The following is a 20,070-nucleotide window of genomic DNA, read 5'->3' on the forward strand; positions in this document are numbered from 1 at the left end:
AAACCCCACCCATCTGGCACCAGGCAGGCTAGAGCAATTGCTCAAAGTATTTTAAAGGATTTCAAATAGTATTTCAACACAGGTCTGATGAGAAGAGATGTTTAGGTGCTCTGAGCTCCCTGGTATTTGATATGCAACAGTTGAGTCTGAGAGCAAGAAGAGTTGTGCTTTAGGAGAGAGAGATCACATTGTTACAGAGAGAGATCACATTGTTATTCAAAGTAGTAAATGTTTTACTGATTTCTTAATTTATTATTATGGCTAGGGGCCATTTTTCCATGCTACAATTACACAAACCTTTATATTTCTCTCTCTCTCTCTCTCTCTCTCTCTCTCTCTCTCTCTCTCTCTCTCTCTCTCTCCCCCCCTACCCCCCTCTATATTTATCTCTCTGTCTCTCATAGCGTAGCACAGAAGGGTTCTGGAAGTCTGTGGCCCGTCATGTCCCCAGGGAGCCCAGTGAGATGAGGATCCTCAACCCTTACTTCATCCAGGAGGCTGCCTTCAGGTTCATCGGCCTGCCTCACAACAACGGACAGATGGGGAGAGGGGTGAGAGAATGGGCAACTCACTGCTGTTTTCCGTCATAGGAAATTATGGCGGAAATATTATGTTTAAAAAATTACGATCAGCATAGAAAAACACACAAAACAGGTCAGGAGCCCGTAAAATGGCTGCTATCCATATCTGCATCCTAAAATAAGAAGAAGTACATAATACAAGAAAGTATAAGGACTTCTTGCTTTAACGATTTCAGTTACATATTTGATATTGTAACGGCGTTCGTCTGTTGAAAGAGAAGCGGACCAAAATGCGGCGTGGTGGTTACTCATGTTCTTTAATGAAAAAGTGAACGATACATGAAATAACTTAATCTACAAAACAACAAACGGAACGTGAAAACCTATACAGCGTATTTAAAAAAAAAATTTAAAAAATTTATTATCTTCAATACCATTCATTCTTTACAACTCATAATTTACATACATACTCAAATAATGGTATTTTAATTAAACTAATTAAACTAAACATAAACCTCAGGGGAGCATCTTCCCTCCCCGTCACCCTACAAAATACCTTTCCCTATCTCCCCGTCCCTAATCTATCCTCTTACAAATCTAAATGACACCCAGCCCTAAACCCCCCTTCCACCTCTCCGGAGCAGCATGCTGCCCCCACTTCCTCTCATCCCTCTTCATCCTCCCCCTCAAATCTCCTTCCACCCTCCTCACCATCCCTTCCACCCCCCAATCTCTCCCTGTCTTCACCATGTTCTGCCTTGCTTCCCACAGCCCCTGTTTAAAGAGACTCATGAGAAGCCAGAGCAGAAACCTGTCCCTATCCGTCCCTCTCGCTCTCCCTACACCCCTCTCTAACCTGGCCCACGTCAATACAAAATCCCCCTTTACCAAACCTAACAACACCCGTGCCCTAGCCCATACTACTCCGGCAAAGGCACAGTCCCAAAAGACATGGCGCACAGTCTCCTCCCTGCCACAAGAGGATCTTGGACAGGTGGGGGATTGCACCAAACTATACCGGTACAAGATGGAACGTACCGGCAAACACTTATGAAGGCTCAACCAATTCAGGTCCTTGAGCCTGTTGTCCAGACCCCGCCTCCCAGACCACTTCCGAGATGCCCACTACAGACGCCGGACTCCCTGCCTTTCTGACCTCCTCGTACAGGTGCCTGTGATCTAAACCTACTCGGGCAACTTCAACCTCAGGGTGCGCACGCAGCCACTTGGCTGCATGACCAAAGTGCCACGGCAGCTGTTCCGCCCGAGGACCAGTGTTAGACCACACCATTATGCTTCTCGCCTGATACGAGAAAAACACCCACAGGAGGTAACCGGACGGGTGTATCACTGGCTGAGCAAGCTCCGTTAACAAGAAAGAAAGAAAAATTGTGTCCAGCTTGAGGGGGAAATGTGGTACCCCCCTACCTCCCTCCCCGATGGGACAGATCATGCGTGCCCTGGCGACCCACTCGCACCTGCCACTCCACATAAACTGAAACACAAGCCTCACTAGAGGCCTCCTCAGACAAGCCGGCAATGGGTAGATGTATGCCAAATACAAAAGAAACGGCAACACATCCACCTTTAGGACCAGGACTTTGCCCATAAAAGACAAATACCTAGCTTTCCACATTGCTAGCTTCCTCTGTACCACTGCGATACGCATGTTCCAGTTTAGCGTCGCTGAGCCGGAGGTCTCAAAATGGACCCGAGAATCCTCAGGGCCCCCTCACAGAGAGATAACCCCCCAGGCACATCCGTTCTACCGCGCCATCTTCCGAAAAACTTGACGGAAGACTTTGCATGGTTCAGAACTGCTCCCGACGCTCGGGTGAAATCCCCAAAGATGGCAAGGGACCTTGTCAGGCACGAGTCCTTGCACAACAGCAAGGAAGTGTCGTCGGCGTACTGCGTCATCTTAACACGCAGCCCACCACTTCCAGGGATCAGCAAGCCTTCCACCCCTGTGTCTGCCCTAATGGCAGCCCCCAGAGGCTCCATGTACAGAACGAAGAGGAGAGCCGAGAGTGGGCACCCCTGCCTGACCCCAGACGAGAGGTCAAAAACGTCACCCAAGTGACTATTTACACTAACTCGGCACCCCGCTCCGACATATAATGTACGAATCCATCCTATAAACTTCTCCCCAAATCCTAATCGACCTAACACGCTGAATAAAAAGGATCTATTCACGCGATCAAAGGCTTTCGCCTGATCTAGCACTGCTACCATTAAAGGCAGTCCTCTATCTTCAATCCAAGCGATGGAGTCCCTGATTAACTGTAGGTTCCATCTAATAGAGCGGCCCTCTACCCCGCACGTCTGATCCTCATGAACGACGTAGGGAAGGGCTGTGCGCAACCGGTCTGCTAAAACCTTTGCAAGTAGCTTGTAATCTACACACAGCATGGTCAACGGCCGCCAGTTGCCAAGGTCTGTTAATTCCCACTTCTTATATAAAAGTGACAGCACACCAACAGCCATTGATCCCCCCGGGACCCCCGTCTCAAGGATGGCCTTCAAGACTTCGAGGACCACTGGTCCAAGTATACCCCAAAACTTGAGATAAAACTCAGCCGGCAGCCCCTCCATCCCAGGCACCTTCCCTTTTCCCATCCTCCTAAGAGCGCTCTCAACCTCTTCTAGTGAGATCTGGGCCTCCATCACTTCTCTAATGTCCTCCGGCAACCGCCTGGACAAGTGCTCTACATCTATTTCCCTTTCCTTAAATAAACCTTGGAAATGATCAGTTGTCACCCTGACCATATCCTCTGGTTCTCTAACTATACTACCATTTTCTTCCCTAACACCATGCATTACCTTCCTACTCTGTCTGGCCCTAACCAACTTAAAGAACATAGCAGAACAAGTCTCATTATGTTCTAGAAAGCCACTATGCGCACGCTCCAGGAAAGCTCGAGCCTTCCGCTCCTGCAACTCCCTGAGCTGCGCCTTTAGGGTTGCGGATCTCTCCCAGTCAAACGACCCGCCGAGGTTGCCTGCCTCGTATTCGAGTTCAATTAACCTTTGGATACGATCCACCTCCCTCCTCTCCTCCCTTTTTTTTCTCTTGCAATACCCTATTATAAAAGCCCTAATCCTCACCTTAACTAATTCTCACCACTCTAACACCCCTCGCACATGGACCGGAGGCCCTCAAGCCTCCAAAAGAAACCATAAAACCCGTCAACAAAAGCCTGCTCCTCCAGCACATCCCGATCTAGCTTCCAGTACCCCCTACCAAAGAGGCAGACTGGCGACCCCACCTGCAGGAGCACCCCGTCGTGATCCGAAAAGGAAACAGGCAACAGCCGCCCAGACAACTTACCCAAAGACCTGGGTACAAAAATATAGTCGAGCCTCCGCTCAACCCCCCTGTAGTTGCGCCATGTAGGACCGTCCATTTTCGGAGTAGTGTGCAGACCACCATCTACCAGACCATGGCAAGCCATTAGCCTGGCAATGGCGCCTGCACTGCTATCCCCCCCTCTTCCTAAATCTGTATTAAAATCCCACCCTATCACTAATTTCCTATTTGTGACACAGACAGTCCACCATCTCCCTCCTGTCTGCCACCACCTGTGGCCCATACACCACCACTAATCTAAATTTACAATCCCTTATCGTGACATCCACCCCTATAACCCTCCCCTGCATTACCACAAAAGAATCCTCCACTTTTATCTCCCTGTGCCCACACAAAATCCCTACCCCCGATGAGTGCACCCCCCCAACACCTCAAACCGACTCCCCCTTGTCCCACTCCCTCTTAAACCTACTAACATCACCTCCATCCCTCAGGTGAACCTCCTGTAAAAAACAAAAATCAAACCCCACACCCTCCAAATAACTAAAAACCGCCCTCCTCTTAACAAAATCCCTTAAACCCCTTAAATTTAAACTAACAAAAGTAAAATTAGACCCCATGAAAAAATAAAAACATGTAATACACTCAAATTGTAAACCCAGACAGAAAAAAAAAAAAATACAGGAGACTCACCCGATGCTCCCCTGCTCCATATCTACCGGTGAGAACACCATCCGTACTCCCGACATTCCCCCCTCTTCCTCCATCTCACCACCCCAGGATGCAGGAATAGTGTTTGGCTCCGGGGTGCTCTGCACCCTGGGTCTACCCCCACAATCCTCCCCAGTGTTGCAGCTGGTTTGGAAAAAAATCGGGAAGGCTGAGTCCCCAAACAAAAAACTCCCCACCTCCTCCTGTACCCAGTCCTGAGTCTTGTTAGGTGTGTCCCCACCCAACAGAAATTGAGGGCCTGGGGAAACCAGCAGCAACCCAGAGGTTTCTCCCACCCCCATCACTCTCTTGGCCATCCCCTCCCTCTCACTGTCGGCCAATCGCACCCTCCTCTTCATTCTCTTCTTTGGTGATGACGGCAGTGGAGAGATACCCCCCCCCGCCAGCTCCTCCACCATACCCCTCATCTCTTCCACCAGGGCACTTTCCCTCCAGTCCACTTGCTCTTCCACCGTCTCCTTCTCCACCACCCTTCCCCTCCTCTTCTTCCCCCATCCCCCGCCCCTGCTACCCCCCCAGCCGCAGACGCATATGACCTCTGACGGGCCGGGCACCCCCGCCACAGGTGTGCTGACGAGCCACACCCATGGCACGTCTTAGGCTTGTCACAATCCCTCGCCTCGTGATCCTCAGATGCACAACATCTGCATTTTCTTGTACTGCACGAGGCGAATATGTGACCGTAGGCCATACAGCGCCTGCAAAATGGGGGCTGACGTGCATAAAACAACGTCCCCCTGTCAGCCCCTAGGGAGAACATAGCAGGAGGATGGAGGTAGCCACCATGTCCCTTTGGGTCCTCTCTGAGGAGGGCCTGGAAGCCTCTCCTCCCATTCCAAAACCCAAGGGAGTCTTTGAGGTGCCTTGCTGAGGAGACGTTATCCATGTATCTCCCCAGAAAAGCCCTCACCTCTTCGTCCTTAACGTAAGGGTTGTAAATGTTGACAGTTACAACCCTAAAGTTATTCTTCGCCAAGCTTGTTATTTCATAGTGGCACATCGGTCTCTCACCTCCCACTGCTCTTGCCCTTCTCAGGATATCATCGTGTTTTTCCTCTGTATATAGTGCCACGTCGTATGCTCCCTCCAACGAGTTGCCTTGGAAACAAAACACGTCCTTCACCGTCAGCTTTAGAATCCCCATCAATATTATCCTTCCAAAAGATTCCCGTCCTAAAGGCTCCAACTCCTTTTCCTTCCAAGCAAACCGAATCATGTTGGCCAGCCCAATCCCAGGGACCGACCGTGTTGATGTATTTAGCACCATCTCCGCAAGGAGAATGGCGCTCGTTCTCTTCTCTTCCAAAATAAGTGAAAAGAAAAACCAAAGTGACCGAGCCTATCTGGTGAAACGACACAGAGACATGAACAATCACCCACAAAACACACAGTGAAACCCAGGCTACCTAAATATGGTTCCCAATCAGAGACACTGAGAATCACCTGACTCTGATTGAGAACCGCCTCAGGCAGCCATATCCTATGCTAGACACCCCTACTCAGCCACAATCCCAATGCCTACTAAAACCCCAATACGAAAACACAACAAAATAAACCCATGTCACACCCTGGCCTGACCAAATAAATATATAAACACAAAATACTAAGACCAGGGCGTGACAGATATTTCATGATATTAAGAAAACATGATGTTCAGTCTGCTCGAGTCAAAGGGGGCCGATGTTAAACAATAAATATGTTCATATTTTTTCACTATGTCTTGAAAGCATACCTAAATTCAGGGATGGAAGGTGTCGCTGTACTCCTAATTATCCCATTATCCAAGCCGCGAAATAGAGAAGATTGAAATACTGCTCGTTTTTCATTAAACTGCCTTTTTTCATCAGCATGCTAAGCTAGCTAATGCTAAAGCATCCCATTAAATTCTACAACACTTCCGGCAGGAACATTAGATTAGGATTGGCTGTGTCAGGTAGGAGACCTGAGCCAACTCCCCGTGCTTACTGTGGGGAGCGTGGAACTGGTCAGGCACTGTGTTATGCAGAGATGCGCACGGTGTCTCCAGTGCGCTATTCTAGCCCGGTGCGCTCTATTCCAGCTCCTCGCATTTGCCGGGCTAGAATGGGCATCCAGCCAGGACAGATGGTGCCAGGCATTGTGCCAGCTCTATGTTCTGGATCTCCAATGCGTCTCCACGGTCCAGTTTATCCTGCGCCTCCTCCCCGCACTCGCCCTTAGGTGCGTGTCCCCAGCCCGGTACCACCAGTACCGGCACCACGCACCAGGCCTACAGTGCGCCTTGGCAGTCCAGAGCGTCCGGCGACAGTACCCAGTCCAGAGCGTCCGGCGACAGTACCCAGTCCAGAGCGTCCGGCGACAGTACCCAGTCCAGAGCGTCCGGCGACAGTTCACAGACCGGAACCTCAAACGATGGGCCACAGTCCGGAACCTCAAACGACGGGCTACAGTCCGGAACCTCAAACTACGGGCCATAGTCCGGAACCTCAAACGATGGTTCCCAGTCCGGGGTCTCCAGTGACGGTCCCCAGTCCAGAACATCCGGCGATGATCCACGCAGCGAGGGTACCCAGCCAGGGGCCTACGGCGAGGATCTGCAGTCCAGAGCCTCCGACGATGATCCACGGGTCGGTGCTACAAGAGCGGACTCAGAGCCGCCACCGAGGTTAGATGCCCACCCAGACCCGCCACCGAGGCGGGATGCCCACCCAGACACGCCACAGAGCCGCCACCGAGGTTAGATACCCACCCAGACCCTCCCATATAGGTTTAGGTTTGCGGCGCCCACCTTTGGGGGGGGTACTGTCACACCCTGACCTTAGTTATCTTTGTGATCCTTATTATTTTGTTTAGTTCAGGGTGTGACGAGGGTGATATATGTTTTCCACCTGTATATGTTTTTTGTATGTTTATGTGGTTTATACAGTCTAGGTTTTTTATGTCTATGGTTGCCTTGGTTGGTTCTCAATCAGAGGCAGCTGTTTATCGTTGTCTCTGATTGGGGACCATATTTAGGCAAGCCATATGCCTTGGAAAGTTTGTGGGTTATTGTCTGTGTAGTTGCCTGTGTCTGCACTCGTTGTTCATAGTTTCACGTTCATTTTGGTTAGTTTGTTTAAGTGTTCTTCCTTCATTAAAATAAGAATGTATTCTAACCACACTGCGCTTTGGTCTCCTCTTTACGACGAACGTGACGAATCAACCATTACATTTAAAAAATAATATTATGAGTTTACAATAACTCCTTTACAACAGGTTTATAAGTACATTATTAATAATTTACAAATTGTGAACATACTATGAACAAACACCTTATTAATGATCTTATAAATACTTGAAAATAGTGTTCTAAATGTTTATTTAGAGATTGCTTATTGACATTTACAAATGTAGGAATAATTATTAAGAAATTGTAAGTAAACTCTTCACAAACTGTTTTGAAATTGTTTATTTTAAGGGACCTTAATATAAAGTGTTACCAGTTCAAGTAACAGATTGGAATAGTTTCTATGTTATTTATATGTGACCCACCACTTGGATACGTTTCTATGTAGCAACATTTGAAATTGTGTTTTTTACATTGGATAAAAGTAGAGACTGCAATTGAGGAACAATGGGAAAGTAATTCTGCTTTGAAAGTTGATAAACTTGTAACCCCACTTCTGTGAAAATGGACGTGAATGTTTTGATACATGTACTGGAGAGCTCTTCTTTGTCAACACCCGTTCAGCATCGTTCACACCCACTTAAGCCTTTGCCCCACCCATCTCTTTAATCATAGTGTAGTAAACAACCAAAGATTTCAAGACTAAAAGTGGTGAAAGTTGTTGTAGACCTTGGCCTATATCCTAATCTGACTGGTGCACGTCATGTTGTACTTCACATTTCCGTCTCTGGTAAACACACACTATATCCAATAAAATCAAAGTTTATTTGTTACTTGCATAGTGGCATCTTTTGTTTAGACATGTAGCTAGCTAGGTAGCTAAACAATAAACCATAATCCCAACTCTAATGCCCCGCTCAATACAACTGGGAACTCTGAAAAGAACTAGCTCTGGCTGAGAAAAATTGATTTGAACAGTTATCCAACTCGGGAATTCCACTCGGGCTTCTTTCTAGAACTCCGACTTTCTGACCTGAAGATCACTGTCACGATTTGACCTCGTATTTTGTAGAGTTCCTAATTGTTTTGAACGCAGAAATAATACCATGCATGAATCTGCAGGTAGCTAAAGCTAACCAACTAGGTTCAATGTTACCTAGCTAATATAAAGCTATAACTAGCAATGCAAATGACTTTCTGAACTACGAATAATATTACTACACAGATCATACATGTAACCTTAGCTAGCGAGCCAGCCAGCTAACTTTAGCTAGCTAGCTAACAGTACGCTTTAACTTGCAATGAAAACGACTTTCTGACCAAATTAGAAATGTATAATATCTGAAAATGTAGCTAGACTCTTACTCGTATACATGGGAGAACGCCTCTCCCTACTTGTCTTGGATACCATGGTTGCCCTTAGTTTGAAGATGTCATCCAGAGACAGGTGTTTCATACAACAGCCTACTGTTCTCTTTTGGACTCTCTCCTTATTTGGCAATCACCTCTCTGCTTCCACCGGGCGATCCACTCTGATTTCAAAACTCAGTCAACTTCTTCCATGACAACGACACCGTCATCAGAGGACTACAATTTCTGGTTCAATGAAAATGTTTTTACCAAAATCAGGGATTTCCTCATTGTCTGATTCATTTTCAGAGTCAGAGAGAGTAAGCATGGCACAATCGTCCTCCAGAAAGTAGTCCATCATAGCTTTTTCCCACTGATAGCGCTATTAACTTCAGGGAAACAATGTTGAGCGGAGTAGCAAAACCTTTTCCGTTATTTTTAAACAAAGGTCGAAAGGATTATCCACACATCCTGAGCAGCTCATGTTGTAGACAGAAGCATGCTACATGGCGAACCCAATCCGAAATCATCTCTCGGCATGTCCAGCCCATCCATTATCTCAGCCAATCATGGCTAGTGGGAAGGTTCCTGTATTTTTATGTGGTTTAACCAACTAAGCTCATATTTAACAATGTTAACATTTAACAATGTTATTCGTATTTACAGATGGCATACACATTTGTTATTAAGGCACACATGTTCCAGAAGGCATTTCTGCCAAAAAACACATTTTGATTAAAAAAAGAAAACGTTCAAATGCCTCTCCTGTGAGGTAGTGACATGCGACATACGCCTACCTACCTTCTTGAAACGGGTCACATATTTGAGTAGCATAAGATTAATTAATTGATCAATGTACCTGCAAATACATAGATATTGAAACAAACAATTCGGAAGATCAACATGTATTAGAGCATGTTGGGAGATATGATAATGATGGGCGTGGTTTTCGGTTCAACTCTGATAACTTAACACCAACATTGGGGTTATTTTACGCCACTGAGTGTTAATTTAACTCTTGAATCAACACTAGAAATGTTACACTGAAAAATCAGCACAAGTAACACTGACCAGTTTGCTGTGTGCTATGAAAGGGACCCATCTGCAGGCTTCCATACATTCAAGAACCTTTTAGAATTCTGAAGAACCGTAGATGCCACGTCAAGAACACCCCACTGAACTGAACGGTTCTTTATCGTGCAAGAGTTCTCCAAGAGCTCAGGAAGAACCATTTCAGAACCAGAACCCTTCTGTCCTGTTTTCAGCGTACCCTAACACACTACAGACATACAACAGCCCCTCCAGGTGCCTTAGTTGGCTCTGCTCTGCTCTGGGCGCTCCAGATGTCTCAGCAGCAATGAGTCAGAACACAAACTAATACTGTTTACTGTTTACTGTTAGAGTCCCGTTTGGATGTCAGCACTACTGGAACTAATATGGGCCAATGCCATGCCTCCAATCTCAGGAATTCAAAGATAATGTACACAAATTGTGTTCATTGATGTCCTTAAATCTTTAAGAGCTATGCTGCAAGGGGGCATCAAAATCAAGCTCAGAATTGTGTAGTTTGTGATACCCCCTCCTGACGGAATGTTGTCATGGAAGTGTGAATTGAGGCATTAATAATCAAGACGCAAATACTAGTGAACAGCAGAACAGTGTGTACACAATACAGTCCTGTTCATCCACACCCAGTAGAGAGACGTGGCTGAGAGCCATAGAGAGAGCAAGGACTTGAGAAGCATCGACCTGAGCTGGAGATGTACTGTAGAGGCTAGAGCTAGTTGGACCTTTTTATCAACCAGTAGCTTTTCAATAGCTGCTAGAGAAGATACCCTTCCTTGTTGTAACATCCACACCTATACAGGGCCTTGGAGGGAGCATGGACCTAGGCTGGAGATGTACTGTAGAGACTAGAGGTGGTTGGTTTTATAATAATAATATATGCCATTTAGCAGACGCTTTTATCCAAAGCGACTTACAGTCATGTGTGCATACATTCTACATATGGGTGGTCCCGGGAATCGAACCCACTACCCTGGCGTTACAAGCACCATGCTCTACCAACTGAGCTACAGAAGGACCACTTCATTTTAATCAGCCACCATGCAGCCACCATGCAGTACGCCCGCTGCTATGCTATGCCATGTCTGTCATACACAGAGCTACACTGATAAGCCTTTCGGTATTAGCCTGCCTGGCCACAGGGCTGTTGACCTGCTGCTTACAGCCTGACACAGGGTCTGCCACAGTGTGTCTGTCAGAGGGAGAGTGGAGACCTTCAGCATCACAGATACACCTGCAGCAACTCCCTCAAACACCCAGACAGCTGATAAGTTCACTTCGTTCCTACCGGGATGTCCAGCTATCTCAAGCAACAGAAGTTCAAGCAGCACAGAGAGGGGGAGAGAGGGGGAGAGTGAGAGAGTGACGGGGGAAGAGAGAGAGGACGTTTTCCTTTCTCTCACCAGCTCTGTTAACAAAATAAATTGCCATTGTTTCCTTAATCTAAATGTGCCATGACTAGGTCTTTCAAAGTTCCATTCCATGTGTTCTGTTTTGGTAACCTTTTACATTTCCCTTTAGTTACCCCATGTTCTATTCCTCCAATAGTTCTACTGCCATTCTGTCCTGTTTCAGGGAATATTTGTCTTCTCTTCTGTGTTTTCCAGAATATTCCCACCCTGGGGACGGTTGCCATAACAATGGCCCTCCATAACTGTGATGAGGTAGCCGTGGCTGGATTTGGCTATGACATGAGCACCCCTCACGCCCCCCTACACTACTACGAGAAGATCAGGATGGCGGCCATCAAAGAGGTACCACTGACTGACGCCAGCCATTTACCACTCTTAAGGTTCAGATTGGGGCCTTGACACACACATCATGGAACAAAAATGTCATGTAAATTGTAAAACAATGCCTTCATCTGACCATGAGGTCACACTGACCTAAAGCAGAAGGTTTGTTTAGGTTTTTAGCAGAGCCCTGTTCAAATAATGGAAGCTGAAAGAAGGGCATGTGTACTGTATGCTGTCAGTCTGATGGGTAACTATGGATGAGGTTTGTCATCCTTAACCAGCAACTCACCGCTCACCTACATGTTCACACACACGCGCACACACACACACACTCCATACTGCATCAAAGTGAGAAGAACTGATGGCTTAGTTTGGTGCCAATGTCAAAATAACTCCATTAAGAGAAGTGTTTATAAACGTCTTGTAAAACAGGAGGGACATTTAGAGACGACAAACTGACCTGAATATTTGAACCATGCACTGTAATTCTAAACTATTTCCAATGAAACCCGAGTCATTCTTTCTAGAGACTTTACTGTGTAGTGAACAGGTGTCGGATGGATGTTTGGCTATATCTAGAGAGACTCAGATCTGCTTTAAGTCCACTCACGCAGACTTAGACTTGTGTGAGGTGAGGTGTTAGTCTCTGTGAAAGGGGTAGGTTGACCTGAAAGATACAGATAGACAACCTTGTAGGGAATCACAGTTGTTCATGTCATGAATACTATAAAGATCTTTATCTCATCCTTGGTTGCAGTGATTCAATCCCTCATTCCAGAAGGCTATCCTACAAAGTTTGTGAAAGCGTTATGACAAGTTTCGATTTTGAAAGGGTTAAGTTGTGAAAGGGATGGTTTATGAAAGAGTTAGGTTGATCTGAAAGAGACACAGACAACCTTGTATGTCACCTGAATGTGTGTTGCCGTGATATCGTCTGTTCTCTGAACTCTTAGTTACCGGAACAGAACAGGAACATCCATCCATCCATCCGCCCACTCAAAGTCAACAGCTATGAACCATACAGCCAGGGCTGTGTTGGTATGTTAGCATTCCCTGCTAAGCGTGTGTCTCTGTCTCCCTTTAAACTGTCTACCAACATCCTCTCTGTTTAGCTTGGCTAGTTTACTTCTCTGCAGGGGAAGTTTACACTGACCTTTCTCTCCTTATTTAATACCCTTCTCCAAGAGTCCTGTGGTTTCTCTCTAATGTTCATCGTGTTACTTCCCAGTTCCCACCACCACACGGGAGGCGAGATGTGGAGTAGGATGTGGAGTAGCATGTGGAGTAGCGTGTGGAGTAGTGTGTGGAGTAGGATGTGGAGTAGCATGTGGAGTAGCATGTGGAGTAGCGTGTGGAGTAGCATGTGGAGTAGCATGTGGAGTAGCATGTGGAGTAGCATGTGGAGTAGCATGTGGAGTAGCATGTGGAGTAGCGTGTGGAGTAGGGTGTGGAGTAGGATGTGGAGTAGTATGTGGAGTAGGATGTGGAGTAGTATGTGGAGTAGCATGTGGAGTAGCGTGTGGAGTAGGATGTGGAGTAGTATGTGGAGTAGCATGTGGAGTAGCGTGTGGAGTAGGATGTGGAGTAGTATGTGGAGTAGCATGTGGAGTAGGGTGTGGAGTAGCGTGTGGAGTAGGATGTGGAGTAGGATGTGGGGTAGCGTGTGGAGTAGCGTGTGGAGTAGCGTGTGGAGTAGGATGTGGAGTAGCATGTGGAGTAGCATGTGGAGTAGCATGTGGAGTAGCGTGTGGAGTAGGATGTGGAGTAGTATGTGGAGTAGCATGTGGAGTAGGGTGTGGAGTAGGATGTGGAGTAGTATGTGGAGTAGCATGTGGAGTAGGGTGTGGAGTAGGATGTGGAGTAGGATGTGGAGTAGTATGTGGAGTAGCATGTGGAGTAGCGTGTGGAGTAGGATGTGGAGTAGTATGTGGAGTAGCATGTGGAGTAGCGTGTGGAGTAGGATGTGGAGTAGGATGTGGAGTAGTATGTGGAGTAGCATGTGGAGTAGCGTGTGGAGTAGGATGTGGAGTAGTATGTGGAGTAGCATGTGGAGTAGCGTGTGGAGTAGGATGTGGAGTAGTATGTGGAGTAGCATGTGGAGTAGTGTGTGGAGTAGGATGTGGAGTAGTATGTGGAGTAGCATGTGGAGTAGCGTGTGGAGTAGGATGTGGAGTAGGGTATGGAGTAGGGTGTGGAGTAGGGTGTGGAGTAGTATGTGGAGTAGGATGTGGAGTAGGGTGTGGAGTAGGGTGTGGAGTAGGGTGTGGAGTAGTATGTGGAGTAGGATGTGGAGTAGGGTGTGGAGTAGGATGTGGAGTAGGGTGTTGAGTAGGATGTGGAGTAGGGTATGGAGTAGGGTGTGGAGTAAGATGTGGAGTAAGATGGGTAGTGTGTGGAGTAAGATGTGGAGTAAGATGGGTAGTGTGTGGAGTAAGATGAGGAGTTAGATGGGTAACGGAAGTCAGGTGTAGAGGAGCCTGTGGGTGCTGGTGTTTGAAGAGGGGGCAGGACCACAAGCACAATAGCAAGTGTGTCCCAAGTGGCACCTTATTCCCTACAGTACACTACCTTTTACCAGACCCCTAAGGGCCCTGCTCAAAAGTAGTGCACTATATAGGGAATCTAGTGCCCACTTGGGACAAAGACACTTGTCCCAGTGTCTGGAAGGTCCATCTGATCCCTTCATTATGTACACAGCACTCTGCCTGGTCATAAATCACTCTTTACTAAAGTATGTCAGAGCCCAGAGGGGCTGGTCTGGTCCCTCCATGGCTGACATGTGATCACCCCCAGCACATACACACGACTCCCCAACCAGGTGTCAGTGTGCGCTCTCTTCCATTTGCAGCGACACAAACCTGTCTCAGACCCTCCTCCAACCCCCTTGCATGTATAATTGAGAGCTGTGGTAGTACAGTATTCTCTCTCTGGGTGACCCAGTCCAGGGCCAGTGTGAAGCTGTCAATCCAAGACGACCGCTGGGCCTCACACTCAAAGACCTTTGGGTCTGTGCCTGTAGAACGGCTCGGTCCAGCAGGCTAAGCTCCCTCTGAATGGATCACACACAGCCATGTCCTGAACAAATACAACTGTTCAATCATCTATCACCGTAGTCTCCTCATAATGACACCAGCATTAGTCACTAAGACCAAATGAAGCAAGACTGAACAAATATCCTATAGATATTATTGAGAAATCAAGTGCCTGGAATCCTGCATTCTTCTAACATATTATGCTTAGGTGTGTTTTGTTCCGTCTGTCTAATCTCTGCCTGAAGGATTTCCTAACTCTTTAGAGGGAAGCCCTGGGTGGGGAGGAGGGAGTGTGAAGCGATGAGATAGAGAGAGAGAGGGTGGGGAGGAGGGAGTGTGAAGCGCTGAGAGAGAGAGAGGGGGGGGAGTGTGAGAAAGAGAGCGAGAGAGAGAGTCAGAGGAGCAGGTGAAAGCATGTGGAGCCCTAGTCAATCCCCTCCTCGGTCTTCTGAGCTGTCAGTCACTCAACTGTCCCTACAGGCTCCCAACATGAACCAACTCTACCTGAGATAGCCAGTCTAGCCTACAGCACTCTCTTTTAAGCAAGGTTCTACAGATAACGTGTCCTGTAAACAATGGAACACGTATGGCAGTTATATAGGATAGTGAGGTAAAGGGTGGGGTTTGAGACCAGACACGCTATAGATATTGCCTTTGAACTGCATGACAACAGCTCTTAGGGATGGGTCGCTCCTGTAAAGTAGTGGTCGTGGTTGATACTACAGGTGTTTTGAACAAGTCTGTAATGACACTAGTTTCTCCACCATAAATTTCCGTCATATACCGGCATCCCCAACCTCAGATCTTTGACCACAGACGTTGCTATTTTGAGCGGTGAATGGTTTTCACATTTCGCTTGTAAAGCCATGACAAGAAAGCAGTTATCTCTTTCTGTCTCTTATCTTTTGTATCCAACAGCCCACAATAAAAGTGGTTTACACCCGTCGTCTGGTATTGTCTCTCCCTCTCATCCCTGGTATTTAAGGGGCAGCTCCGTAAGTGAAGAAAGCTCCTTTAAAAAGACAATAGTTTCACTGTCAACCTCAATAGTCTGTTTACTTTAGGTCTTCTTTTATGTTACTATTCTACCTCTGGCATTTACCTCCACTGATCTCTGTGATCAAAAGTTGAAAGTAAAGAAATGTGGACACAACAGCTTTGACATCCTCCCTGCCTCCCTTCCCAAAGAATGTGACTTTTTACCTGCATCTCCTGTAAAGTACCTACCGTTTTCCTCTGTTCCTCTGTCCACTCCCACTCCTGTTATTCTGCATCTCCTCTCCTCTACCATTCTCTCCTTTGTACTCCTCTATCCTCCCTCCATCCCCCTCTCTCCACACCTCTCCTCCCTGTTTGTCTCCTATTCACAGTCGTGGACTCACAACATTTCTAAGGAGAAGGAGTTCCTGATTAAGCTGGTGAAGGCTGGGGTTATACAGGACTTGACCAATGGGATCTGTGGCTCAGGATGCTGATGACAACATCCAGCCAATCCCAGGTCACAGAGAGAGAGATAGAGGAGAAACACGGAAGCAGCATTGTGAAGTCCTGCTCTGTTCCCCCAACCTAACCCTAACCCTGGCTGAGCCATACTGTATTCAGGAAAGAAGGCTGGTGAAGGGTTCTGAAGGGTTTCTCGCTCTGACAGAGGAGAACTGTGGTAAATGGCATAATCCCTGCACTACACTGGAGAGATAGAACTACAACATTCTAGAATTCTCTAGAAAACCGAGAGCTAGAACTCTCTAGGAACACTGAGAGCTACACACTATTCTGTTTCAGGGTTTGCTGCAGTGTGACATTACAGTTTGATGAAAAGATGGACTGACAAACTGGACATAATGGGTTGTGCCAAGAATACCTCTGGAGAAGGATAAAGGACATGCCTCTACTCATACTTCTACAGTATACCTGAATGTATTCTGTCACCACGTACTCATCACTGTTATATATTTATTTTCATCTCTTGTAATGGCAGCATTGCCCTCTATCTGGGCTCAGTCGAATAGGTTTCCAGACAGGTAGCAAATAATGCACATACATATTCTGCTTCTAATGTATCTGGAAGTGGACGGAAGGGCCGGTGCTCATGGTTTAGAAGCCCTCCACACCTTCCTTTCCCCCTTTAAGATATGTTTTTAAATGATTTACCTTGAGAGATTACTTTGTTTCTCTCTGTCTTTTTAAAAATGATTTACCTTGAGAGATTACTTTGTTTCTCTCTGTCTTTTTAAAAATGATTTACCTTGAGAGATTACTTTGTTCCCCTCTGCAAAGAACAAAGGAAAAGAAATGGGGGGTGAGGAGGGACCGACCCCCCTCACTGGATAAACATGTTTTATTTTCACAGAAGCACTGAGCTTTGTGTCGTCCTCAGTTCATCAGTGTGCTTCCCAAACACTCATCTGTCCTGGATCACGTCTCAGACTGTTACTCTGGTCTTAATGCTGTTGTATTTGTCTATAGGGCTCTGGTCAAACATTGTGCACTATATAGGGAATAGGGTGCCATTTGGGATGCATACTTTATTTCAAGTCTGCATGGCCTGCAAACATAATCAGTGTTACTACTTACTACTGTCAGTTGTTGTTTAAACAATTGAGGTTTATCAATTTTAAATGTCTTGTTTTATTTCTTTGTTAATTTTTGCCAAAATGGATTGTAATTTGTTAAGCAATAATATATGGTGTCTTAACCGCCGTTCTCTGTTCAGTCACATATTCTCTTATTTTCTACTCATATGCACAAGCCAAAGCACTTGAATTTCTCATCGCTCATCCACAGTAGTGGAGGCTGCTGAGGGGAGGACGGTTCATAGTAATGGCTGGAATTGTTTCAACCACATGGAAACCATATGCCTGATACCATTCCATTGACTCCATTCAGTCATTACTATGAGCCGTCCTCCCCTCAGCAGCCTCCACTGACACACAGTCACTACACTATGGAGCGTCGTGCATCAAGATGATTTGACAAATGAAATAAAGCAGATTATAACTCTGTCCCTTGTCATTTTATGAAATGCAAACAACTGGAGAGAGGTAATGAAATGTGTTTATATATTCCTGTTTTTTATGTTTAATTGAATATTATATCTACTGTTGTCTTCCCTAAACTTTTTTTTGCATTTAAAAAGCATCTATTTGATATTGCAACACAGCTATGTCTAACAGTGTTGTTGTCTAATGCCATGTTGTTTAGATACAGTATATGTTTGTGTTTATACGTTTTCCACCCACCCATCCATGTATTCCAGTAGTGGATACACCTTATCAGAAAGATCATCTCAGCTTTTCTTGTCCTACTAAGTGGCATCAACAAACAGTCAGTGTTTATGAGAGAGTGCTGGTAAACATGGTCAATGTAACTGGTGGGGCTGAGTCATCATTGTGTTGTGAGCTGGGTTCAAATACTATTAGAAATCTTTGTCTATCAGCGTTTGCTCTAGCTTCCCTGGAGTGCCAGTTCGGTAGGTTTTGCAGATTTTTTTACTATTCTATTGGTCCATTAAGTCAGGGAAGATCAATCAAGCATGATAAAATAGTTGAGATGGTTTCGAATAGCATCTGAACCCAGGTCTGCTGCTTTCTTGGGTGGGTTCTTGCAGGATATTTGTGGGGAAAAGGCCAAGGACAGGGAATGTTCTATGTTCCACACGTTGGAGACTGCCAACAACAGAACAGTATCCTGGGAACAGATTACTGACCATCTCAACTCTTTGAGACTAACCACTGGTGTGCGTGTGTGTGTGTGTGTGTGTGTGTGTGTGTGTGTGTGTGTGTGTGTGTGTGTGTGTGTGTGTGTGTGTGTGTGTGTGTGTGTGTGTGTGTGTGTGTGTGTGTGTGTGTGTGTGTGTGTGTGTGTGTGTGTGTGTGCAAGCGGAAATTTGTTTAGCCATGGTTACTATTGCGTTGTAACTATAGCTTTTTTGTAATGAGTCAGAGGTGTTACCAAGCTTGTATTGCCTTCAGCCAGGAGGGAGAGTCCAACCCAACCATTTGGTCTGCAAGTTAGATCAGGTTAGTTAGAGAGAGCTGTGGCTCAGACAGGTTAGACAGCTGTGGCACCATAACACCAGTCCAACAGGGACTCAATTTATCTCACCTCTGTAGAGAGAAACAGGAGAAGCCGGGAGAGGCTGAAGTCTGCTGAAAGCTGGAGTTTCTATTCCAAAAGGAATGTCTGTTCACTTCTGTTGGACTTAGGAGTGCTGCCTTAATGGCTAAAATAGTTATCGAGGGCCACCCTTACACAACACTAGGGTTGCATCCCAAATGGCACCCTTTTCCTTATATAGTGCACTGCTTTTGACCAGAGCCCTATGGGTGCAGTTTGAGACAGAGACAACTTCAGTTTATTAAAGTGATTTCACCTCATATGACATTCTTCTGCTGTGAGTCATGAAAGAGAGACTTCAAATATTTCACATGGATAGAGAAATCAATGTAGTGTGTGGCTGTTTATCTCATTACAGACTTGGCTCTAAGGCTATGGTTATAGTTTGAGTCCACGCTTAGAAGACTGTCAAAGGTGCAGGGTGACTGGGGTCAATGTCAGGATTATTGTAGCTCTGGTCCAGAGCGTTACATGCATCTTAAAGAAGGCATGAAACTCCCTGGACCAAAGCTAGGGTTATTGCTGCTAGTAAAAAGGTTGGTTTTGAGTCCAAGCCTGAGCTACAGTATATGGATAAGGTCAGGGATAGGTGTTACATATACAGTGCATCTGGAAAGTATTCAGACCCCTTGACTTGTTCTACATTTTGTTACATTACAGCCTTATTCTAAAATGTATTAAATTGTTCCCCCTCATCAATCTACACATAATACCCCATAATGACGAAGCAAAAACTGGTTTTTAGAAGTGTGCAAATGTATATATAAAAACTCTGGAAATATCACATTTGCATAAGTATTCAGACCCTTTACTCAGTACTTTGTTGAAGCACCATTGGCAGCGATTACAGCCTCGAGTCTTCTTGGGTATGACGCTACAAGCTTGACACACCTTTATTTGGGGAGTTTCTCCCAATCTTCACTGCAGATCCTGTCAAGCTCTGTCAGGTTGGATGGGGAGAGTAGGAGCACATCTATTTTCAGCTCTCTTCAGAGATGTTAGCTACTTTGGCAGCAGCTAATGGGGATCCATAATGAAATAAAACACAAAGGACATCCAGAGACTTGTCCCAAAGCCACTCCTGCGTTGTCTTGGCTGTGTGCTCTGGGTCACTTTCCTGTTG

General features: G+C 46.1%; 1 protein-coding gene across 9 annotated transcripts in view; it reads left to right on the forward strand.

Moving 5' to 3' along the window:
* LOC118393206 (CMP-N-acetylneuraminate-beta-1,4-galactoside alpha-2,3-sialyltransferase-like) overlaps positions 1-17,833 on the forward strand; it is an 87,893-nt gene extending 70,060 nt beyond the window's left edge. For 3 of the 9 annotated variants that reach the window (XM_052461146.1, XM_052461141.1, XM_052461178.1), the window contains 2 exons: positions 405-551; positions 6,763-7,997. In XM_052461146.1, the coding sequence (XP_052317106.1) occupies positions 405-551; positions 6,763-7,212 (597 nt within the window). In that variant the 3' untranslated portion in view covers positions 7,213-7,997. Of the gene's footprint in view, positions 1-404; positions 552-6,762; positions 8,004-11,670; positions 11,818-16,201 lie in introns of those variants that run through there. The other 6 variants (XM_035785657.2, XM_052461157.1, XM_052461166.1 and 3 more) reach the window with 6 other exon arrangements.
* Positions 17,834-20,070: the final 2,237 nt, after the last annotated feature.

Source organism: Oncorhynchus keta, chromosome 1 (assembly GCF_023373465.1).
Source record: "Oncorhynchus keta strain PuntledgeMale-10-30-2019 chromosome 1, Oket_V2, whole genome shotgun sequence".
In the NCBI taxonomy this organism is placed as follows: domain Eukaryota; kingdom Metazoa; phylum Chordata; class Actinopteri; order Salmoniformes; family Salmonidae; genus Oncorhynchus; species Oncorhynchus keta.